A 26,531-nucleotide genomic window follows, 5' to 3' on the forward strand; every position below is an offset into this window, starting at 1 on the left:
TGCTTGAGTTCTAGGAAATTACACCTGATGTGTTGGGAAGAAGTATAAACAAGGGAGACTCATCCAGTCTCCCGAAACTGATGCTGAAAAATAAAATAACGTGTTTTTTTTCCCTAATTTAGTGTGCCATTATTACAACAACAACTTATATTTATATAGCAACTTTAAAGTAATGAAACATTCCAAAGTCCTTCACAGGAGCATAATAAAACAAAGTAGGACACCGAGGCCACTTAAGGAGATATTGGGCTGGAACTTACGGGGCGAGCGTTGACTAACAATCCACCCTGCAGCAATAACACCCTGTGGGCGGCAACAAGGAAAGCGTGGGACTTCCACCCCTCACTGGGAGGAAATCCTGCCCTCAGGAGCTCTTGCCGCCCCAGCAGAACCACAGGTCAGTAGTGGGCACTGCTGGGATGGCAAGCAGACCCAGAATGAAGACCCCAATGGATCCCAGACTCAGGTAAGTCAGGGTACTGGGTGGGGAGGGATCAAGCACCTTAGGGAGGGAGCAGAGAGGGGTGATGCTGTGGGTTTTACAGTGCAGGCAGGGAGGAGGAAAGGTGGGTACTATCTTTGGGGCTGCCCCCAAAGGGTCTGACTCAGGAGATAGTACCACTACGCCTCCTTGCAGCCCTTTTAAAAGCTGTTTTGAAGAAACAGGCTGCCCACTTCTTCCTGCTGACAATGCCAACTATGTAATTGGAGTCAACTGGCCTGTAAACAAGCTAAATTGACCTTTAATCGTTTACTTAAAAATGGTGGGTGGGCTGCTGATTTCAGCGCCCGCGCAACTCCTGTATTTTGGGGATAGCTCAGGGATGGGAGAGACAAAGATGTACTAGCCTCCCATTGTATTTTGCGTGCCCCCCGAAGGCCAACCACCCCCCCCACCACCACCCCAATCCTGCAAAATGAAAATCCGGCAGGTGGCTATAAAATCCAGCCGATTAGGTCAGACAACCAAAAGCTTGGATAAAGAGGTAAGTTTTAAGAAGTGTCTTAAAAGGAGGAAAGTGTGGTAGAGTGGAGAGGTGTAGGGAGGGAATGCCAGAGCTTGAAGCCCAGGCAACTGAAGGCATGGCCATCAAAGGCGAGCAATTACAACTGGGAATGCACAAGAGACCAAAATTAGAGGAATGCAGATACCTCGGAGGTTTGTGGGGCTGGAGGAGATTACAGAGGTGAAGAGGAGGGGAGGCTATGGAGGGATTTGAATACAAGGATGAGAATTTTAAAATCGAGGCATTTCTGAAACAGGACCCGATGTAAGTGAGTAAGTGCAGGGTTTGTGGATGAATAAATTTTGGTGTGAGTTAGGAAATGGGCAGCACAGATTTGGTTGAGCTCAGTTTTATGGAGGGTGCAAGATGGAGACTGGACAAATAGTCAAATCTAGAGGTAACATAGCAATGAATGAAGGCTTCAGCTGCAGGTGAGCTGACGAAGGGGTGAATATGGGCAAAATTACAGGCTTGGTGGTAAACTTCCTTGGTGAAGGAGCGGATACATGATCAGAAGATCATCTCGGGGTCAAGCACAACACCAAAGTTGCAAACAATCTATTTCAGCCTCAGGCAGTTGCCAGGGAGAAGGATGGAGTAGATGGTGAATGAATAATGTTTGTGGCAGGGATCAAAGACAATAGGCAAAATTTTGCCCTTGATGGGCGGACAGGCCCCACTGACTTGGTGGCGGGCGGGCAGCCGATCACCGCCACCGAAACGGGCCCCGCCGCCATTTTAAGTGGGTGGGCCAATTAAGGCCCAGCCAGTGAGCTGCCCGACATGAAGCACTATGTGCTTCCTGTGTGGTCGGAAGGGATTCCCCAACTGCCAGAGTGTGCTCTTTCGCACATGCGCATGAAAGAGCGCACATCTCCCTGAGGGTAGGTGCTGCCCCAGGGAGAGCGCTGAAAGTTTTTGAAAGTTTAAAAATGGAAAAATAAAAAAATTATTCACATGTCCCCCTCATGTGACAATGTCACACGAGATGGGACATGTTAATAAATATCACAAAAACTTTATTAAAATTTTTTAAAACCGATATGAAACTTCATCCCGCCAGTGGATGAGGTTTCATGTTTTTTCAGAAGCCCGCTGGGGCTCCTGGCCTGCCCACCAGCCTTAAGGTTGGACGGGCAGGGCCTTTAATTGTTTTAACAACCCTGTCAGTGGCCTCAATTGGCCATTGACAGGTCGGCGGGCGGACAGCTGATCAAGCTGTCCCCCCACCTTCCTGAATATTTAAATGGGGTGGGATGATGTCGGGGGTTCTGCTGAACGTCATCCCACGTCATTTTCACATCGGAAAGCGGGCCCCAACCCCAGCTCACCAACAGAAGTATTCTGCCCAATGGGTGGAAATATTCCGTGCCTGCTGGTACAGGCATCATGGCAGGTGTGAGCAGGCAATATGGCGAAGGCCAAAACTCGATTTCATGACATCATGAAACCAGTTTGCAATCATCCGCTCCATCCATCAATGAGCAGCCCCATTTCCCACCACCGCACATCGAGAACTTCATTGTAATATACCTGTAACATTATAAGCCCAGCTCGTGAGAATCATCCCCCCCATGCTGAATCATCTGGGACGTGTTTCACAACTGAACATAAGCGACGTGCACCTGGATAGCTGCAATTCACTCGGGACTTTGAAACTTGTTTGCCTATCTTGCTTCGGGCAGCACTCGCGATCATCAGTGCCCTGAACCAGCAGCACCACATCACTTTTAGTGGAGCTCTTGGGCACATCTCTACTCATGAGACTAGATGTAAGGTGGGTGTGGCTTCTCAACAGCTGCAGGGCTATGACTTGCTTGTGGAAGAGGGAGAAGTGGCCTCAGGCCAGGGACGGGACTGCAGGGCTAGGGCATTACTGGGGAAGGGGGTATCCCAGGGCAGATGTTGATCTGTGCAAGTGGCCTCGAAAGTGAGGGCTGAGAAGAAAGTCCCCAGAGGAGATGAGTCCAGATGGAGATGTGAGAGTGTGTGTGAGAGAGTGGTGATGCCCATTGAGCTGGCAGTGAGAGATGCCAATGAATGTGTGATGGGCTTGTGAGCGGGTGAGTTTAGAGTGATGAGATGGTTGCCTTACCCTGGCTGCATGGATAAGATCATTCATCCTCTTTCTGCACTAGATGGCAAATCTCTTCTGTGTTGCATTAGCACTGACCACCACTGCCACCACCTCCCAAACTGGAGTGGTGACACTGATGGGTCTCCAGCAGCCACAGTGGGGGTAGCCATCATGGCAGCAGGCTCCAACAGTGCCCAGCAGGCATCCCAAGGATGTGTCACTGAAATGGGGGGCTGCAGTTTTCTTTCCTTTCAGGCCCATGTCTTCTGTATAACAGTCTGAGCTGGAAGCACTGAGAGAGGTGCATGCAGCTGCACTTTAAATATAGCACCCTGCATAAGGAAGTGACGAGGTGATGGTATGGCGGACGAATCGGAGCCCACCCGCCTGCAAAACGGCATCTTTCCCAGGAATGCATGATTAATGAGGCGGGATTGGGGCATTACAGCGCAAAAACCCACCATTGCAGCCAGCAGGTAAAAGGTCCCTTTTCCCACAAGCTACCACACTTAGTGCAAATCTGAGATGATTCTGCCCAATGGCTTCAGTATTGCCTATATTAAGGTGGAGGAAGTTTCTGCTCACCCTGTACTGGATGTCAGACAAGTAGCCTGACAAGTCAGAGACAGTAGAGGGATCAAGAATGGTGATTGTGAGGTTGAGCTGAATGGACATGTAGAATCTGATGTATCTTTGGACTCATCTTAATCTAAAAGGAAAGTTGAATTTTTGGTCCCTCCTTCCCTAGAGCAGAACATCCTGTAATAAGGGATCTTTGTATGGTGTCAACAACATGCTATTATTTCTATATTATTTCTTTAAAACTTTTTATGTTTTTCACTCAGGTATGACAGTGATGGTCATCTGACAAATGTGACTTTTCCTACTGGCCAAGTCAGCAGTTTCTATCGTGATGTGGACAAATCAGTACAAGTGGAAGCAAATCTATCCAACAGAGAGAACTTCGCTATCACGGCCAACTTCTCAGCTACCAATGCTGTGTATATATACAGGCAAGGTAAACCAGGCACTATTCATTCAATGAACATGCTAGACTAAAGTATTACAAACTGCTTTTAATTTATTGTGATTTGAGCCACAGATCTCACTGAACATGTAATATTTGTATTTTTGGGGCCGAATCTTCCTCTGAGCTCGGGAAAACCCAACTTGCGCACTTTCACAGCTCCCAAACTAAACTACCAACCCATGTGTGACTTCTCATACCATTTTTGTCTTTTTGCACAGCAGTCAGGTTCACAGTCAGTCAGGGAAGTGTGAGTCCAGAGACAGGCTGGTTAGAAGGCTCACCTCAGTTCATATTCACAGTATTCTAGCTCCCAACAGTGTTTAAAGGCCCCTTAAATCTTACTCCTCACCCTACCAACCCACCACCATACCAACCTATGCCACCTCCATGCCCCCATGAATTCACCATGCCCCCTCAGACCACACCTGCCACTTCTATGCTCCCATGTATCCTCCATGCCCTTCAAATAACTTCTACCCCCTATGCCACCTTTATATACCCATGTATCAGCCTCCCCCTCAGATCACCCATGCTGCCTCTGCCCTACCCCTGCCACATTCATCCTGCATTGCCACTCACCCAGTATGCACTATGTACAGTATTCAGATTCCATGCAATATTAATTGAAAATATTCAACATTCCTTGGGGAAAAAAGTAAACCTCTCACCGTCTGATAAGGATCCCAAACATTTATAGTGAGAAAAACATGCATTCTGCCACATGAAAAAACTTGTAATACTTGCTTATTAAATTACCTATTAAGTTTGTGTAAATAAACAATAAAATGCATCAAAGGGACAATCTGGAGGTTACTACAATTTCTTGAAACTGTCGTTCATTCTCAAATGAACAGAATAGCTACTGTGCCGAAACACAATAGCGCTTGAAACTCAGCCAAGCATTGATAATGGCCACAGTTGTCCAAATAATAGACTACTCTCTGGACAGGAAAGAACAGAAGGTGCTCATTTCGATTTCAAAGCTGATTGCCTGTCAAACAATGTAAGGGAACAGATTTTTTTCAAATATCAAACAGTTTTTAAAAATCAGTCAAAGCCATTTAAATTGCCGCAGAAAAGTTGACAGCACAGGCTGACAGGCCATTTTGTAACTTTTCTTCACTGCATTATGGTGCCTTCTCCATTGGAAAATATTTGAACAAATACAGCAAATCCCATTTTAAGCTACCCTGTTTTGAGTCATTCCACTTTAGCATCAGTCAGGTAATCGGGGCCATATTCCTGTTTAGCATCGGGAGCTTTGTTTCAAAGTCATTTGGCTCCGGGCCTGACGTAGGACCATGTGATTAGATCGGTGCTGTTTTAGAGCAGCCTCTGCCATTCCCTAACCCACCCTCTCACCACCAACCCTCAAGTTCATGGCATTCAGCTGCTCCCTGACCCCCTGCCTCGCCGCCTCTATGGCTTCTTGACTCTCGCTCTCCAGTTCATGGTTTACCTCCTGCAAGTTGAAGCTGCTCTTCCTGCCTCTCACGATTTATTTCCAGAGCCCTTGCTAACAGAGGGAAGCAGTGGGCAAGAGAACTGAGGAATGGGAAGTTTGGCAAGAGGAAGGCTCCACAGATACCAGGAGGGTCAAGGAGCAGCAGAGGCTGTGAACCGTGGGTCAGTAGCAAGAGGCGGGTCAAGGAGTGGCAGAGGCCATGAACTGAAACGTTGGCAGTGAGAGGGCGGGCCAGGCATTGGAATGTGTATAAAGTGGGAAGTTTGGTGAGCAGGATCGGGGGTGAGCAGAAGAAGCACTGAGAGGGTGGTAAGTAGAAAATTAGCGTAATACCTTTATATTTTTGAATTTATTTTATTTTAAACATTATTTCATTTACTAATATAGGAATTTATCGATGCAAAGTATTTCAACTGACAGGGTATAATGTTTTAATTTTTTTTGATGGGAAAGAACCTACAGAACCAGGTTTTACTTTGGTTTTAATAGGAAAATCTGATTTGCTTAAACTTGTTTCATTTAAAGTTGCACTTTTCAGGAACGCAACTATAAGTGAAGATTTACTGTACACAAGCTGGTCAATGTAAGGGTCAACTTACCTATAAAGGTCAAATCCTTATGATGAAGCAATTCATTAAAAACACATCTACTTCATAATATAGCACCTAGTCATGACATTTGAAGGCATGAAAACACTTTACACTTACCTTTCATAAAGTTCGAAGCCCCTCAGTAGACTTTCCATTTTCTTTACAAACCTGGCGTCCTTTTAATGGGCTACCAAAATTCCACATCACCTGATGAAAATGGTGTGAGGGAGGAAATCCAGTTTTTGACCCCCATTTAAAATGGGGAACTCAGCAGGTCCAGGTGTGCATTTTTCACACTAGATATTCCCAGCCCACAAAAAGGTGGAAGGAAAATGGTACAGCATTGAGAATGTGGAGGAAAATCAGATTTCCTCCAGAAAATATCCAAAGAATGGCCTCTTGCGTACCAAAATGAGCCCCCGGCCCCTGATGTCTCTTGAAAATGCTTCTACTTGTAGTATTTGCTCTGGGGGTTTAGGATGTTTGTGGAGTATTGTTGAATTGAGTATATTCATAAAAATGCAAAGTTTGCAGAATTGTATTGTTTTCTTGGAAATGTATGTTATATGTCAAGTATGAAACACTGTTGAAGAATCAATAGATTTGACTTACGTCTGTTTCACCTGGCAAAGATTTTTGGCTTGTTAAAAAACATATGAATAATTAAATATATAGCTAAATATAGCTTTAGCAATGTAAACATAAGTTTTACAAAATAATTACCATTTGCAAAAGCATTTCAACTACTTTTTGTTAACTTAATGTAACATAATTGCTTGTCAAGGCACATTGTCAGCTCAAATCCTGGAATTTTAAGGACAGAAGCACAGTTTGTGAAACGTATTTATCCTGCATGAAGAACAGTCACTGTTTAAACTTTATTTTCTAAAATCTGAAATCAACTCAACAAATTTTCCTGTACTTTACACTGAAAAGCTGAGAACCGAAATGCTCTCAAGGATCATTTATAATCATTATGTGTACAATGATGTCACAAATGAAATGTGTGCACAGCTCAGGACCCGAATTTTAATGCAAAAAATAGATAGAATTACAAAAAGAATTGATTTTGTTTTGAAATTGTGCAAGAATCATTTTTTTTCTATCAAACCATGACCTCAACATAGGCAGAGAATATGACGCACATTGGTGAAACCCAATTTTATTGAGCCAGGGCTGTGATTTAGCATGAAATGCTTATGTTGATAATGTAAAAATGTTGCCACTTTCCCTGCAATTCACACAGTAATTAACTTCTTCAATGTCCTTCTATGGAAGTTGCCTAACCCTGAGCAGAAACAATTATAAGAAATTGTTTTATTGTTTGAATTCTGTGTTCCATTGAAACATATATTTTAAATAGGCACCACATCCTTTTCAGTCTCAATAAAGAGGTTAACTGCCATGTCATAAATCAAAAGTGAAATAGAATTCTGACATTCTTGTCAATCATTAAACCCACTCCAGCTGTAGAGATCAGGAACAGAAGTATACTGCGCAGATCATCTTTTTGAAATTTACATTTAAGTTATCCCAAAATAAGGTTAATAGTGAACCAAAAGAAAATGGATTAAAGTGGCAACTGCTGGAAGTGTTGCTAAGTTTCAAATGTATCTTTTAAAGGATGTGATCTTATTGCATTTTCGTTGTATTGAAAGGCTCAGTTTGCAACAAAATTAGCACAGATTTTATAACAACTTAATTAAGAGTGTGCTAAATTTTCTACTGATTTCTCTTTTCCCTTCCTAATAATCAATAGAAGCACTGGCTGGGATTTTCTACTTTGCAGAATCCTTTGGCCTCATTCCACCCACTCCATCAGCTCACCCCTGACCTTAGCTGATTTTTTTGGGATCAGGATCTTTTAAGTTAGTTTTTGTTAGTTCTAGGCAGAATTACCACTTCAATTGGGGGGCCTTCTGGGGTGGGATGGGACTGACGGGGAGAAATGGGTTGCAAAATAGTAACAGTCGTCAGAGGTCATCCAATTGCTTGCAAAGGCTGCAGCGGTACTTTAAATGTTAAATCCCCTTACCATCATAGGAAATGTACTTGTTGAACATGCATGGGCTTTCCTAGCATCCAGTGTTGTTAGGGTACAAATGATAGGAAATACATTGTGTGATGTACTACCATTATTTGTGTGTACTTTGGGCAGGCATATTCTATATTCCCTGTCACAGCTACTAACAGATCCTGGAAGTGGTGAGTGAGCATGAAGGCTGAATTCAAGAGTCATGCCCTATCCACATATAATTGAGTTTCACAAGTAAATCCTTTTAACTCCAATGGAACGTAGTGACTACTTTCTAACCTTGCTCTCACTGTGACATACAATCAGCTCAGTTACTGTCCATGTTCCTGTTAACACCCCATTCTAATAGATAAATCATCACACTGTAGAACTTCAGGCTGGGGACAACTATTTGTTTTTTTAACCTGTCTGTGGTGCTGAATTGTTTTCAGAGCTTTCCCCTCCCACATTTCGAGTTCTCGAAATAGAATACATTCAAAACATTACAGAATGATTCATACAAAAAATGACAGATTAGTGGAGCAACCAATCAATTGTCTGCATCCCTTCTGCCTGTAGCAATGAAGGTTGTAGCATAAATAAAATCAGTTGACCACTTGGCTAATCATGTGTCTCCTACCAGATATTTCTGGAATCTTACCCACAGCAGAATAGAGTTTCACCTGAGTTCTAATGTAAATTGTTGGAGCAAGTGGAAGTATTCGCTCAATGCTGAAAACTGATCTTCATAACTATCCCAGTTACTCAGTTGCTAACGGTAATGCTTAAATGAACAGAGTGCGCAGAAGATCCAGGGCTGTAATCTAAATAGTTGTGGGAGTGGGGGTGGTGCTGTTGTGTGCAGGATAGGGTTCACATGAGGGGAGATTTCAAAATTAAAGGCAAAGGGCAAGGTAATAGTGCAGGGTATCAATATGGGGAATGATAGCTAGAGCATGATAGGAAAGGACAGAGTATACAAACACCATCAAGAATGATAACAAGACAGAATTAAAGCCTGTTTATCTGAATGCATGCAGCATTCATAACAAAATGGATGAATTGATGGCACAAATAGAAATAAATGGGTATGATATTATAGCCATTAGGGGATGTGTTTGCAAAGTGACCAAGACTGGGAACACAATATTCAAAGATATTTAGGAAGGATAACAATAAAGGAAAAGGAGGTGGGGTAACTCTGTTAATGTTAGATGAGATCAGTACAATAGTGTGAAATGATCTTGACTTGGAAGACCAAGGTGCAGTTTCCAACTGGGTGGAGATGAGAAATAGCAAAGGAAAGAAGTCACTGGTGGGGGTATTTTATAGGCCTCTAGCTAAAATAATGGGGGCTTGAAAGAAAGATGCTGCAATAATTATGGGAAACTTTATTTAGCATATAGATTGGATGAATAAAATTGGCAAAAGCAGCCTTGAGGATTAGTTCATGAGTATATTTGGGACAGTTTCTTAGAATAAAACGTTCTGAACCAAGCAGTTTTAGACATGGCAATGTGTAATGAGATAGGATTAGTTATTGGTCTTATTGTAAAGAATCTTCTAGGCACTGTGATCATAACATAATAAAATTCACATTCAGTTTGAGGGTGAGAAACGTCGGTCTGAAACTAGTGTCTTAAACTTAAATAAATAGCAATGGTATAAAATCAGAGTTGACTACCATGGCCTGAAAAAATATGTTAAATAGTAAGATCATAGAGAAGCAGTGGCAAACATTTAGGAGATATTTCATAACTCTCAGAAAATATATATTCCTATGAGAAGGGGCACAATCATGACTAATGAAGGATTTTAAGGATGGTATCAGATTGAAAGAAAAGGTGTGTAATGCTGCGAAGATTACTGGTAGGCCAAAAGATTGGAGAAATTTTAGAAGCCAGAAAAAGATGACTAGAAAATTAAAAAGAGGGTGAAATTAGAATATGAGGGTAAACAAGTAAGAAATATAAAAAATACAGTAGGAAGAGAGTAGCTAAAGTAAATGTCAGTCTCTTACAGGATGAGACGGGGGAATTTTTTAAATTCATTCATGGGATGTGGGTGTCGCTGGCTAGGCCAGCATTTATTGCCCATCCCTAATTGCCCTTGTTCAGAGAGCATTTAAGAGTCAACCACATTGCTGTGAATCAGGAGTCACATGTAGGCCAGACCAGGTAAGGACAGCAGATTTCCTTCCCTAAAGGACATCAGTGAAACTGGATGGGTTTTTACAACAATCAACAGTGGTTTCATGATCATCTTTAGACTTTTAATTCCAGATTCTTATTGAATTCAGATTCCACCGTCTGCTATGGTAGGATTCAAACCCAGGTCCTCTGGATCTCTGGATTGCCAGTCCAGAGACAATTCCACTACATCACCACCTCCCCAAATTAATTAATAATGGTAAACAAAGCAGAGGCTTTGAATGAGTGCTTTCTAACTGTCTTCATCGTAGAAGACACAAGAATCCTTCCACGACCAGCAGAAAAGCAAGGGGGAAAAGGGAGAGAGTAACTAAAAACAATCAATACGACTAAAGTAAAAGTATAGAAAACAATAATACGATAAAAGCCAACAAGTTTTCTGGGCCTGATGGTCTGCATCTGAGGGTCTTAAAAGAAGTGGCTGCAGTGATAGTGGATATGCTCTTGTTGCAATCTTCCAAAATTCCCTAAGTTCTGTATAGGTCCCAACGGATTGGAAAACTGCAAATATAACATGTCTATTCAAGAAAAGAGGGAGACAGAAAGCATGAAACTTTAGGCAAGTTAGCCTGGGATCTGTCATTTCAAAAAATGCTGGAATTCATTATTAAAGAAGTAGAAGCAGGACATCTAGAAAATCAAAATACTTTCAAGCAGCGTGAACATGGCTTTGTGAAAGGGAAAATGCATGTGACAAATTTAATAGAGTTTTTTGAGGATGTAACAAGCAAGGTTCATTAAGGGGAGCCAATAGATATAGTGTATTTGGATTTCCAAAATCCATTTGGTAAAGTACCACATAAGAGGTTACTACACAAAATAAAAGCTCGTGGTGTTGGGAGTAATATATTAGCATGGATAGAGGTTTGGCCAACTGACAGAAAATGGAGAGTCAGAATAAACTGTAACTAGTGGAGTGCCACAGGAATCAGTGCTGGATCTTCAACTATTTATAATCTATGTTAATGACTTGGATGAAGGAACGGAATGTATTGTAGCCTAATTTGCTGATGATACAAAGATAGGTAGGAAAGCAAGTTTTGAGGAGGACACAAATAATTTGCAAAGGGATATTAATAGCTTAAGTGAGTGGGCAAAAATTTGGCAGATGGAGTATATTGTGGGAGAATGCGAGGTTGTCCACTTTAGTGGAAATAACTGAAAAACAGAAACTGTAGAATTCTGTGGTATAGAATGATGGAAGTTCTTGTACATGAATTACAAAAAGTTAGCATGTAAATACAGCAAGTAATTAGGAAGGCAAATGGAATGTTGGCCTTCATGGCAAGAGGGATAGAGTATAAAGGTAGGGAAATCTTGCTACAACTGTACAGGGAATTTGTGAGATCACACCTAGAGTATTGCGTACAGTTTTGGTTTTCTTATTTAAAGACGGCTGTACTTGCATTGGAGTCAGTTCAGAGAAGGTTGATTTCTGGGAGGAAGGGGTCATCTTATGAGGAAAGTTTGAGCAGGTCGGGCCTATACTTATTTGAGTTTAGAAGATTGAGAGGTGATCTTATTGAAACATATAAGATTTTGAGGGAGCTTGACAGGGTAGATGCTGAGAGGATGTTTCCCCATATGGGAGAATCTAGAACAGCAAAAACAGTTTTGAAATAAAGGTTTTTAGGGCAGAGATGAGAAGGAGTTTCTTCTTTCAGAAGGTCGCTAATCTGTGTAATTCACTTCCCCAGAGAGTAGTGGAGGCTGAATTATTGAATATATTCAAGGCTGAGTTAGATTACAAGATCTACAAGAGAGTCAAGTGTTATGGAGGCCAAGCAGGAAAATGAACTTAAGGCCACAATCAAATCAGTCATGATCTTATTGAATGGCAGAGCAGACTCGAAGGGCTGAATAGCCTTCTCCTGCTCCCATTTCTTATGGTATTATGTTTGATGTAATAAGTTAACTGAATTCAACCCTGAATGACAATTGGAATGCTACAATTGGCCTATGTGCTCCTAGACTATGGGAGGAAAATGTCTTGGTGTTCCTGTTCTTGATCATTATTTAATAACTCTAATATGTATTCACTGGGCATATATTAGCTCAGGCTCAGCTGCGATGGCGAGAACAAATGATAGCTTACCAACTCTCACTTTTACCACAACTGTGAAGAATAGACATGAGGTAAAGGTACCAAAAGACTGCTAATAACAATTGTAAATAAACCCCAGAAAGAAATCAATGCAAACAGAAGACAAGATGAGAGGAGAAAAAAAAAAATGTGGTCCTCATTTAGTTAACATACGCTCGCCACCACAAAGCCTGAATTTCCACAATGGTCATTTAAATATGTTGGTTATCATCAAGATGAAGGGTATGAGGGAGGTTTAGCAGCAGCAGGCTCTCAAAGATCCAAATAATAACATTAGGGTGGGTGTCTGTCATATTTCAGCTTCAGTGAGCAATAAGTTCATAGATTATAGATAATAATTTGCAAATATATTTAATGGTTGTTCATTTACAAAAATTGATGAATATCCACTATCTTGTAGAAATAACCAAAATGTGTCAAGCTTCTGAATGTCATTCTTTTCCAATTTACTATTGTCCCAGTATAATCAGCAACTGTTTTATTTTATATTTTTAAATAGTCATTTTCAAATATTTAAGGTCAGCTAGTCAGTACTGACATGTTGTTTTGGTGATAGAACAATTTTCAGCTATATTAATCAAACTGCACCTAGTTACCACTGTTAAATATATCATGGAATATTTTTAAGGCAAAATTTTTCTTTAATTTTTCTTAAATCACTGCCTAATTGTACTGGCTCATGGGCAATTTTGCACTTGGAAATATGGAAATATGTTCGACTGGAAATGCTAGAAAGAAAAACTTCTGAAAACTAGTGCAATCTTGGGTTTAATTTTATAGATCACTAATTACCTCCAAAGGCAATACATTTCCCTCTTATCTGCAAAGTCCCATTAGGAAAATGAAAATTTATGTGTGGGAATTGTCATGGGAACCTGCCTTGTATGTTAACCCTGTAAAATTTAAACCGAACAGCCCCACACAGGCCACAGTCCTCAGCCTGGATTGCAGTGGGACTGACCCGGAAAGGTATGGATGGAATGGCATGGGATGGGGATGAAATGGGTGGTGTGGCATGGGAGGGGTGGATGAGATGATGAAATTGGTTAAGTATGGCAAAATGGCAGGAGCTGCTATTTGATACAGGTTATTTTAAAGCTATTTGTGCTAAAAAAAAAGATTCACTAGATTTGCATGAAAAGGTTGTAGAAATGTTGTCAGATGAATGAAAAGAATACATCAGCACTGATTCTGCAGAAGCTGATAACTGTCTATGCCCTCCAGAGTTTCGACACAGTCTAACTCCAATGGACATGCTACCAATCAAACATAGACTCAAGGAAGGAGCAGTTATCATGTTGCTACAAAACTTGAATCCGAGAAAAGGGGGCAGAATGTTACGTCCCGCGGACAGGCGCACGCCCGACCCAGTCGGGCGTAAAATCACATGAAAAGGCATAGGGCGAGGACCTCAACATCATCACGCACTCACGCGATATTTCACTTGGCGGGCGCGCGCAAAGGTTGGAAGTGCGCCCAGTGACAATTAAGAGGGCAGTTAAGCCCATTAACAGCACAATTGTCTCCTATTTTCCGTGGTCCATCCAACCTTTCAGCTGGCGGACGGGCAAATCGGCCGGGTGGCCTTTGTATTTTTCATCAAACCTCATCTAAGGGCAGGATGAAATTTCCGTTATGAGATAAAATAAAAATAAATATCTGCAACAGCATTTTTATCAGCTGTATTTTGAGGTGCTTGATTGTGATGCATGGACATTTTTTTTTGCAGCTTTTTTAACCTTTATTTGATCATTTTCAGGCCTGCAGCTCCCTGAGGCAGATCCCTGCCTTCAGGAAGCTTTCTTGCAGCGCTCACACGCGCCTGCAGAATGGTCATCGCTCATCCTCCTCCCGACCCCACCCCGGCAGCACTGAGCCTTTCAGCACGCGTTTCACACTGGCTGGCCGTTAATTGGCCAGACAGATTGAAATCACCAGTCAGGGGCTCGTTTCCCGACTGCACCTGGGCCCACCACTTGCGTGTGCCCAACAAAGGTAAAATTCAGGCCAGAACTTTGTCATGGAACAAGATGGATAGTAAGGAAACTGGTTTTTGTGGATGGTAGACGCTGACATTATAACAGGCAGATTTCAAGGAAACAGTAAGTTTATTCCTCAAATTCCTGTAGAAGCATGCTCTGGGAGGCTTCTTAGTCAAACAAAATTACCGTTATTTACACAAGAATCAGTACATTTCTTAGCCAATATCACCACCGTCAACACCTCTTTGTCCTTTTGTCTATGAAATCTTTTGGCAATCTCCACCTATCACTGGCCCTCTATCCAGCTTTACCTGTCCCACCACCACCCCCCCTTAAACTTATATTTCACCTCTCTTCTATTTTTCCTTAGTTCTGTTGAAGAGTCATACGGACTCGAAACGTTAACTGTGTTCCTCTCCGCAGCTGCTGTCAGACCTGCTGAGTTTTTCCAGGTATTTTTATTTTTGTTTTTGTTTTGTTATTTAGACGAGAGCTTCTGGGGCTGCTTGTATCCAGCCAGCCATTTTTCCTAAGGAATCCCTCCCTAGAATTTATTCCCTCACGCTAGCCACACATTGGTTGAACAAATCACGTGACCCTTACTCAGCTGAACTAGTTTTAAAGTGACAGTCATCACAGAACCCATCAATGTGAAACTGTCCTTTCAACTCTGGAAAAAGCAGTTTTCAATTTGGCTTTAAAATTCTATGGCTGTAAACAAGTCAAAAGGCCAGACTCTCGATAAAACTTGTAGTTATATTCCTGGGCCTGTTTTTACACATGGATGGCTTTAAGTAGCTTTTTCCAAATTGAATAGTTTTGATTCTGTTAAACTCTTTGATTAAAGAATAAGTAGAAAGCACTAAGTACTTAGTACTTTCTACTTATCATTTAACCATAGAATTTAACAAAATCAAAACTACTTAAGTGCTAAATAAGTAAAAGTAGCTATAGACATAGAGGTGGAATTTTCTGCTCCTGCCAGCGGCGGGAAATGTGTCAGGCAGATGCAATTAATTTGGCAGGAGGCATAAAATCTGTTTCCCAACAGTGAGATAAACTGTCGGAATTCTGTTCTCCCGACTCTCAAGGCAGATCCAGCTTCCTGACAAACAATGTCGGGAGCACAATTTTCATGCATTAGCATCTAATCCATGCTCATTAAAAGGCCACCTCGCCAGAATTAAGCTCCTCCTCCAAATTAAGTTCTCCACCAGCGAGAATTTAGAATGTTTAGTTTTATGACTGTATGTAAGTAGCATACACCTGGTGAGCTTCACCACTGCCCCAGCTTTGGGGTCAGTGGAGGCTGCTTTGTCCTTCTTGGGGACCTTGCATAACTTCATTCGAGTGCTGTTAGCCAAGGCTGGACAAGGGAGGCAAGCAAAGACTGGAAGGGGCGGGGGTAGGGTGGAATGAAGGCTGGACAAATGAGGCAAATTTACAAGGAAAGGGTGGGAAAGTACCCAGGGAAAGAGTGTTCAGAGAATGGAGGTGGTAGTGTCTTAGAGGGCAGGATCAGTGGTGTTGATGGTGGGGTCCTGGGGGGAGAACTCAAGGTACTGGTGATAGGAGGCAACGGTCACAGTCAGATGGGGGAGTGGAATGGGGAAGGGTAGCAGGTCTGAGGTGAGAGCCTGGTAGTTGGAGGTCTCGCCGGGTGGGTCACAGAGGGGGGATACGACAGATGGCTCGATAACGGGAGGGGGCAGGGTCAGAGTGGGCACAGGGAGGTAATGTGTGTCAGCTCTGAGGGGAGGAAAGGAATATGAAGGGCCCAGGGTAACGGGGGGAGATTCAAGGGTGACAGAGGGGAGAGGAATGGTGATATTGGTTAGGTCTGTGGTGATGGGGGAAGTTGGAGGGTGACAGGGGGAGGGTAGAATGTGGTGAAGCGAGATTGAAAGGTGATGTGCACCATTTTTCCAAACTGACCTTAACTACACAGTTAGGTTAGCCAGTGAGATCCCTGGAGATGGGAGGAATGTCTTTTCAGCTGGATGGAGTTTTAGGTTAGCACATGTGGTCAACTAAAGTCACAGCCTCATAATTATGAGGCAACTGAATGTTAAAGATGTTCTGCTCCCTATGATGAAGCCCACATTGCAGTTGGCTTGTTCCCGACTCATGGGTCTCATAACATTGAGATCTCAGCAAGGTGTGGAGCTGCCGTTCATTCTGTGCTATTTGCCATTGGCTGCAGGGATGAAGGGAGGGAGGTAGAGTGCCTCCAAGGAGCACGACTGGTAGAGGGCAGCCAACTCATGACTCCAAACCTCCATCCTCCCAGGTGAACGGTCATGGCTGACAAGGGATCATGCATTTAGTCTTTCTATGCTGCTAAGGCAATGGTCTGAGTTTCAAGATTAGTGGAGACAAGCAAAAAAATGTTTGCTTGAGGCTTCTTGCATTTGCTTCTCATTACTATGGTTAAAGAGCAATATCTCCATTTGCATTCATGTATGAAAAGGAGGAACAACCATCTCTGGTCCTCCAGGATGTCCTTTATCTGAAAGGGGTGGGATGGAGATGCCACGACTAGACAGAGGCCAGGTGAAGGGCTTAGCACTTGCCTGCTGGCCTTGAGATGGAGGGAAACCTGTAAAGGACATGCTCACTTAATGTATCACTTCACACATCCACTGAGGCATCAATGATGTAGGCTGCTGCTGGTAATGGCTCTCATCCAGATGAAGAGAAGGAGGGCCCATCGCAGTTTGGCACAGGGCCATGAGGAGCAAGGGCCTGAGCAGCAAGATGCAGCAGGGCCTCCATAAGATCAAGAGCCTGGCGAACATTGACCACTGCAATGGCGAGCATTTCAAACTGTATATGACTCTTCTCCTTGGCTATATTGGGCTGGAAGCCTTTCAGAGCTGAGTTAAGCAAATGGAACCTATCAAGGCTATTAATTGATAAATGTGTTTCTACTAACGTGCTGAGCTCGATATTCCACTGCAAACTTTTTGGCTCACAATCTATTCCACTAAGATATGAATGGAATCATGCATTTGTCAGCAGATTATGTCAGTCCACCAGGATCACTTTCATTAAGAGTAAATTTAATTATTAATCAATTGAGGTATTTTATTTTCCAGAGCACATTCAAAATACCTACCGGGTTGGCCCTGATGGATCTTTGGAAGTAACTTTTGCCAGCGGGATGGAATTGACTCTACAGACAGAACCTCACCTCTTGGCTGGAGTTGCAAATCCAACTATGGGAAAACGTAACATTTCATTGCCGACTGAACACAATCCGAACATAGTGGAGTGGAGGCAGAGAAAGGAGCAGACCAAAGGCAACCTTGCTGTCTTTGGAAGGAGATTTAGGGTTAGTACCAAAAAAATTGCTTTACTTTCAGAAAGCAATTCATGATTATATTGATGTTCTGATAATTGGAAGCCATTTTCATAACAAAACAAAATCCATTGATGGATCGTCTTACAAGAGATTATATATATGCTGTGCCCAGTGCATTCACAAGACAATGGTGTGGTTGAAGTACACATCCAGTTACAGCTGTGCACTATTATGACGGTCCTGGATGATGCTATCATACAAGTAGAGATAGGGCAATGTTATTCAACTCACATGAAAGAGAAATATTTATGAAAGCAACTGACACCACTGAACCTGAGAAAGTACCTGCACAGACTGACATTTGTAACAGGGCCCCACAACCCCCAAAAACCCACTGCTGCATCTGCAATTATGCATTATTTTCCAAGTTGTTTTTCTCAAGGTTATAAATGTAACGGACAATGTTCAGGTAGTTGTTTCTATGTCAGGTGGATAATAAATTAAATATGAATGGGCTACAATTGTACTAAGTGATAATGGTAACCACCATGCCAAATTTGCTCAGTTCTTCCGTGAATTTAATTATAATTCTGACAGAGTGCACCAGGGCAGCAAACTCCACCATGGCTCTGAAACACTTTGGCTCAGACCTGCCCACTCCAAATAAGACCACCGATGCAAAGGAAATTATGCTGAGGACAGGAACTCTCTCTATTGAGGTTTCCCACATTAACGGTTGTACAGCAGGTGAGAACAGACATACCAACCTCCAAAAAGCTGAAAATGGATCTTACTGGTTGGATTCAGGCAGAGATTATGGCCTCTGCCCTTAAAGAATCTGGAGGGTTTTAATTAATTTATTTGCATATGAGCCTTTTATAAAGGGGGCTGCTGGGCACTCTGCAATGATTTTTCAGGTGGGTGGTATCTGGCACTACCTCAGAGCAGGAAAGTCAAGCTAAAGTTTCCATTCTATGAGACAAAGTACAGGCCCAAGAGGTGCCCTTAATGGCACAGGTGCCATTTGGGTCCAAGGAGATTCGATGCCCTCCCCGTGGCCCCTGTGTTCTTGTGTAATCAACCACGAAGGGCACCAGTGTGCACTATCCCGAGGAAAGTACCAGCCTCATGACCCATGAAAGTTTAGGGCCATTAATCTGTAAATTCAGCAAAGACATATTGTACATAAAATAAAAATGCAAATGTTTCAAAAAATAGAAACCCTAAATTATAATTTTACAAAATATGAATAACTGACAAGCAGGGTAATACTTTGTAAGCAAAATGATCTATATCACATTTGCTGAAATGGATTATTGTTGTAATCTCATTAGTATAATCCATGAAACTCATAAAAGATTCAATTTAAACAATCAAACTGAGAAAAAGCGTTTTCTCCTTTGAAAATTCCCACTTAAACATATGTTTTAATTTTTGAATCAAAAGCAATAACCACAATAAATTGGCAAGAAATATGAGATGGATTGAATGCAAAATAAATATATTCCCATAAAGCAGTGAAGGGGTGAATCAAAGCATACAGTTGTGTGTATAAATAAAGGTGCTTCAAACTAAACGGATAGGATTAAGGCTAAAAATACTGAAGACAGTCGTGGGGAATATAAAAAAGTATATGGGGAAGGTGAAAGGGAACATTAAAAGGGATAAAAACAAATAGGAAAAAGGTTATCAGATCACACAAGGGTTTTGTGAACATATATAAACAGTAAAAGAATAGGTAAAGAGAGGATAGAGCTGTTCAGGAATGAATGAAAAGTCATTTAGAAGATTAAAATATCATGGAGACATATCAGTAAATTGCATGCATCGATTTTTTTCAAAAAATATATAGGACAGTTGTTAGATATAATTGTAGAAAAGCAATTTGCAGAATTCCAGGTGAATAATTTTTGCCCTCCTGGCATGTACCCAAGCTTTTTGAAAGTAGAGAAGAAATAGCAGAGTCTACAGCCTGCTTGATTGGCACCCTATCCACCAATTTAAACATTCACTCCCTCCACCACTGGCACACCACAGCAACAGTGAGTAACCTCTAAATGATGCACTACTTCAACTCACTCAGACTCTTTTGACAACACGTTCCAAACATGACCTCCACCACCTAGAAGAACAAGGGCAGCAGACATATGCAAACACTATCGCCTGCAAGTTTCCATCCAAGCCACACACCATCCTCACTTGGAAATATACCACCATTTTTTCATTGTCGCTGGGTCAAAATCGTGACCCAATAGCACTGTGGGGTACTTAAATCACATGGACTGTAGCAGTTCAAGAATGCAGCTCACCACCACCACTTTCTCAATTAGAGATGCATAATAAATGCTGGCCTTGCCAGTGATGCCCACACGCCATAAGTGAATTTAAAAAACTATGGGTCCAATTTTTTTCTCTTTAAATAGGCTAATTATGTAATGGGACAGGAGGATAACCAATGTAACTTTTCTCAAAAAAGGATGAGAATATGACCACTAAGATAAAAGCAAAATACTGCAGATGCTGGAAATCTGAAACAAAAACAAATATTGCTGGAAAAACTCAGCAGGTCTGACAGCATCTGTGGAGAGAAACACTGAAAGACAGAGTTAACGTACGGACTCGAAACGTTAACTCTGTCTTTCTCTCCACAGATGCTGTCAGACCTGCTGAGTTTTTCCAGAAATTTTTGTTTTTGTTTGAGAATATGACCAGTTCTGTTGACAAATTTAACAGAGCTTTCAAATAAGTGGTCATTTCAATACAGAAAAGGAAATGCAGTAGATGTAGTTTATGTAGGTTTTCAGAAGGTATGCTATAAGGTGTCTCACAAGAAACTTGTTAGAAATATTCATGCGAATGATATATAAAAGTATGAATAGAAAGGCAGTTGACAAACATTAGGTAAGATTTGGGATAAATAGGCATTGTTCTAATTGGAGAAAGATTGGAAGTGATTTAAGCCCTGGTCAGTGCTGGATTCACTTTTGTTCTCGCTTTATGCAGGTATTTAATCTAGGGCATAGGAAGCAAAATCTCAAAATTTACTGGTGAAACAAGAGCGTGAGGTTTGGATATGCAGTGAGTAACACTGTTAGACTTCAAGAAGACATAGGTTGGTGGAATGGGCAGCCAAATGCCAGATACAGTTCAATGTATTTTTCATTACGTATTTTGGGAAGAATACATCCAATGGAAGGAGGCTGAAAGGTGTCAATGGACAGAGACACCTAAGTATTCAAATAAATAATTCACTGAAAGTCTGACGGTAGGCAGCCAAAGACATAAAACAAAGGAATATTTTGAAATTTATAAATGGGTCATAGAATATAAGGGTAAGTAATATTAAATTTATGCAAATCATTTGTTTTGACCACAATTTGAGTCCTCTGTGCATATTGTATTATTATAGAAACAACATTAAAGTTATAAATTTCATCGATTTACCAGCATGAAGCCAGTTATGTGGAGAGATTTGCATGTCTTGAACTATTTCTGTTCTATCATTAGAAGGCTAAGAGGAGATTTAATAAGGATTTAACTAATTAGAGAGAGATTATTTCCTCTGGTTGCAGATTCAGTAATGACCCTTATAATTTATAATCATCACCAAAAGTGAGAAGAGAGTTAGGATAATTTTTTTAATACAGATGATTGTAGGAGCAGGAAATGGCTTGCCACAAGCAATGGTTGAGACTGAGGCTATTGCTTTCTTTCAAAAGAAACTTGGATAAATATTTGCAGCAGAATATGATGTGGAGTTATCAAGTGAGAACAAGGATAGCTGATTAATTTTGGATTGCTTTGAGAGAAGGCTAGCACAGAACAATGGACAATATTCTATCCTGTCAACTTCTGATGTTCAGTAATATACTTAACAGACTGCAGAATTCCTTTACCTGAGGCAAGATTAAATAAATCAAAAATGATAGTAAACTGTACTGAAACAGATACAAGTGTAGTTTAGGCACATATATGGAGATGTAGGCCCTGCTTTTAGAATAACAAAACATGACATTTTCTTTCCAAAACATTAACACCTAACATTCAGTATTTCATTTTTTTGTCTTGATTGCAGTCTTTTTGTTTTATGAAAGAAATATTAAATAATCTCAATATATCCCCTAAATCACTAAATTCTGCAAATTTTCACAGAGACCCATAGAATATGGTAACAAAAATGTGTTGAGAGTAATCAGTGGAATGACTTATTGTGTTTTTTGCTACTTATGCATCTTTCTGCATTATAATATGTTTCATATATCAAAACAAAATGAATTCCCTAAAGATCATAGATCTTGAGAAAAGTAGTTTCCTAGATCAGGAATTATATATATTAAAATTAGATTCATTTGGTACATTAGAATATCATGCCTGAGGCAGAATAGTTATATTTTACAACAGTGATAATATTTCAAAAGTACTTCATTAGTTGGAAAGCATTTTGGGACAACCTAAGTTGTGATAAGCACTGTATAAATGTAAGTCTTTCCTTCCTTTTTATTTCTTTTATCAGGTATCTGCAGTCAACTATGATTTTCATGTTTCTGTGACACCAGTGACAGAGATGTAGCTGCCAATATTTCACCCGACTGGTGGACAGCTCAAAATGCTGTTCCCAAACACAGTTCACATTTAGAAGGATAAAATCTATAAATATCCTGTGGCTATTTTTCTATAATTCAAGTGGATCTATGAAGTGTTTGGGACATTTTATTGTCTAAAAGGCATTATATAGATGCAGGTTGTTACCATTGTTGTTGATGATGATGTTATAATTCAAGACTCAACACTGAGATTCATGTGTTTCATGCAGAATTCTTCAGAAAATAAATTGCAATATAATTATAAATTATATATGGAAAAATTATCAATCTTTCTTGATATCAGATAATTGCTATGTTTATACTGTATTTCGACTTTGATTTTACGAGCCAAAGCAATGACTTTGTTATTAATGATACCTGTATAGGTGATTCAAGTTGATTCAGGTTTTGTTTGTCATTAGGCTCATAACAGAAACCTGCTGTCTATAGACTTTGACCGTCGCACTAGAATTGGAAAGATCTACGATGACCATCGAAAGTTTACTCTCAAGATTCAGTATGATCAATTGGGACGTCCAGTTCTTTGGGCACCCAGCAACAAGTTCAATGAGGTCAATGTCACTTATTCCCCTATGGGGCTGCTGACAGGCATTCAGCGGGGAACTTGTATTGAAAGAATGGAATATGATCAGAGTGGCAGGATTATATCCAGAGTGCTGGCAGATGGGAAAATATGGAGTTACACTTACTCGGAAAAGGTAAGACAACATAAGAATTGGTTCTGGAACTTATTGAGATTAAATTTTTTCTAGTGTTCAATCTAAGGAAACTTGCAACAATGCCTCTAGCAGCATGGGTGAACTGAGGTTGATAACCTAAGCCATAATAACATGCTTAAAAATCAAATCAAATAGGAACTGATTTTGAATGTATACCATGGAGAAAGAAACTGAAAGCTGTGCTTTTAAATTATGTTGCACTGTAGACTCAGGTCACACATACATATAGAGTGTCCACAGCACAACAGGCAATACGAGTATTATAAATGCTTCCAATGCTGTAATGGTGCAGCTTATTTTCATTCTCATTACTAATTCAGTATTTCATTCTCCAAGGCTTTCACCTGTACTCTGCTTGCACCTAGGTTGATGGCTAAACCACAGATTTAACTCATATGTTCAATGTCTGCTGTGTTCAACTGACAGGAAGCCTATTTGCTTGTAATGCAAAATGTGCAACACACCATATCAGGTGCTACTTTCTGCAGCTCCACTCCTACTCCACCACTTGAGACATGCTGCCTGAAAAAAGAATCCTTTGTAATTTGCAGATGACACCATTAAGCCTTCAAGCACACTTGTGCCACTCACTCAATCCCAACACCCAATTCCATTGGTCTTCAAAAGATAAAATTGATAATGTGCTATAAAACAGCATTTTATTCACTTTTTTTCAAATAACAACATTGATCAATCTCACATTGAAATGATGAAATTAGAGATTAAAGTCTTCAACTTTAATTATTAGCCTCAAAGGCTTTGCTCTCAGTAATTATCAGTGAAATTAGGATTACTCCAATCAATGGTAAGCATCACATCTAAATCCAAACACTATTATATGTATAGCTAGTGTTAGGGTCTTTTGAAAGCCACTCGAAAGTAGTTCTTTTTGTTACCACCAATAACCATGCACAGAGTAATTGTGACCGGTTGTTTTTTCAAACTGCAGGATAGTACACAGTGATGTACCCCATGGATTTTTTTTTAATTTGTTCATTCACAGGATGTGGGCATTGCTGGCTAGGCCAGCATTTATTGCCCATCTCAGATTTCCCTTGAGAAGGTGGTGGTGAGCTGCCTTCCTGAACCGCTGCAGTCCATGTGGTGTAGGTACACCCACAGTGCTGTTAGGAAGGGAGTTCAGGATTTCGGCCCAGTGACAGTGAAGGATTGGTCTTAGGACCACTGCTGTTTTTGATAAATGGACCAGGACCTCAGGGTAATGGGCTGGAGGTGGGTGAGCCGGTAAATGCCAGGGAGTCACAACAGGATGGCTCCCCAGTGAAGTCATGCTGCTAGGCAGGTTTCCCTATTTGAATACTTTAAGGCCCAATTAAGGCCACTTTCCCAGGCCGCTGGTATTTTATTGGTGATGGAGCATCATTGCCCACCTTGTAGAGAGGCTACTAGCTACATGGAGGCTGCCTCCTAGCGACTTCCCAGGGAGGCATCGGAGCTAGAGGTTCCATAGCCCAAAGAGGGGGGGTCACAATCAGGAAAGGCCAACCCCAGGTCCCAAAGACATTTCCCTTCCAATAAGTGGGACCCACCAGTCTCAGCCAACCAACATTTTTCATTTAAATTACCTTCTTGAGGGTGCCTCCCCGTTGAGCCTGCCTCTGGGTCATGGCCTGCTTCAGCAGCACCTATCTGTCTGGATGGTGCTGTTGAGACTCCAGTGCTGCCGGGCCTCTGACTGGGCTGGTCGCATCAGCAGCCCACCCGTCATCCTTAATTGTATGGTAGGCCTGGCAGTGGCCAATTAGGAAGACACCATTTGGAAAATTGCTAAGGTGGTGCCACTGTGCACCCATACAGGCTTGGGACTCACATATGGCCTCAACATCAGGACATCCCACTTTTCAATAAAATTCTGCCTATAGAAATGAATTAGAATTGGCTATCAGAGGCAGATGACACAAAACGTGGAAATGTATTAAACAATGAGGGGATTAGAATTGGGTTCCAAAACTTCCTGGAATATCTGGGTTGTTCCCAGAATGATTGGGAGTACCTCTCTTGAGCTGTGCCTCAAGCAGCCTGTTAGATCAGTTCTTTAAATTCCTTGCAAGAGTGTGGCTCCCAGACCAGCCCAGCCCCACCACGTCCCCCCACCCCCTCCACTCTGTGACGTCACCAGCCACTGCTTTCGTAGCCTTGGGCTTAGTGACATCATTCAACAATGGCTACGTAGAGCCCCAACTTTGTGGAGTGCAGTCGGCAGAGCTCTGGAGAGTCAGAAATGCAGAAATGGGGAGAGTTGGGAATTGTGCAATTTCTGAACTTGCGTTTCCTATTCATCTGCCCTCCCTGTGAGGATGCAGTAACACTCCCTGGCAAATCCAAGAACTGACCACAACACCTCCAGAAATACTCCAGAGTATGTACATTCATCTTGCAATTGCACAAGTTCTTAAAAAGTACCTTATGTGCAATTTGGGTGTCTGCATCCTTTCGATAATATTTGTACTGGGCCCCTCTTGCTGCTGAACAATTGTTGTTTGCAGAGTGACAAACTAATTCATTTTCTGGGCCTGTGTGATCCAAATTATGTATCCTAGCATTGCATCAGCCGGCTGGGCTGCATGACATCAGAATAGTGCTTCCTCACAGACTTATGGTACACGCTGGGGGACATCCACTGCAGAATCTTTCTCAAGAGGGCATGCCATGCTGGAAGTAGCTGCAGCACAGTGCACCACAGCAAACCAGTACTAGCAGTAATGTGTTTGCACCTCCACACTTGCCAATGGAATTTATTGTACAGTGATCACGAATGGGCTCCTTAACTAGGTTTCCATCTTCTATGGTATTGAGATGCTGAGGCCAACTGTATAGGATGGGTTAAAAATGACTCTGCTATCTCACCCAAGAAAGCAATTCAGCCACAAAACAGGGTTGAATCTGGTGCTTTTTTTTTGTTGTTGGTGGCTCAGTTCCACACTGAACAATGCATTTTCTCACGAAGCCATCAAAGGAAGTGTCATAGAATTCCTTATAGCAGACAAAAACTAATACATTGTTCAGAACATTTTAATATATGGGAGTTTGTACCATTTCGTCAAAGAATAAAACACACCAAGATCTGGAGGAAATATTCGTCCATGCTCACAGGAATAGCACAATAATTATGCTTAAATGCATGAGCAACTTAAGTTAATTATAAAATATACTTTCCTTTTGCAATTGAAAAACTTAAGTCGAAACTTAGGGAATGTATTATGATAGAGATAATATATTCATTCTTCTCATTAAAACTTGTGCATGCAAATTTGGTTAATTAAAATAGATTTCCTTTTATTAAATGTGATGCATATGTATATTTTTTGTTAAGGGTAACATTCATGAATTTTTAATTATACCTAATTTACATGTACACCTAATTTACCTTATTGTAAGGTACATTATATCAACTACAACAAAAA

At 41.2% G+C, this 26,531-nt stretch overlaps 1 protein-coding gene across 1 annotated transcript in view; it reads left to right on the forward strand.

The window, feature by feature from the left end:
* The window catches only part of tenm1 (teneurin transmembrane protein 1), an 873,954-nt gene that overhangs the window by 806,547 nt on the left and 40,876 nt on the right, over positions 1-26,531 (forward strand). The window contains exons 26-28 of the mRNA XM_041195427.1: positions 3,930-4,102; positions 17,578-17,813; positions 22,789-23,085. Coding sequence (XP_041051361.1) covers positions 3,930-4,102; positions 17,578-17,813; positions 22,789-23,085 — 706 coding nt within the window. The remainder of the gene's footprint in view (positions 1-3,929; positions 4,103-17,577; positions 17,814-22,788; positions 23,086-26,531) is intronic.

This window comes from Carcharodon carcharias, chromosome 9, assembly GCF_017639515.1.
Source record: "Carcharodon carcharias isolate sCarCar2 chromosome 9, sCarCar2.pri, whole genome shotgun sequence".
Lineage (NCBI taxonomy): Eukaryota > Metazoa > Chordata > Chondrichthyes > Lamniformes > Lamnidae > Carcharodon > Carcharodon carcharias.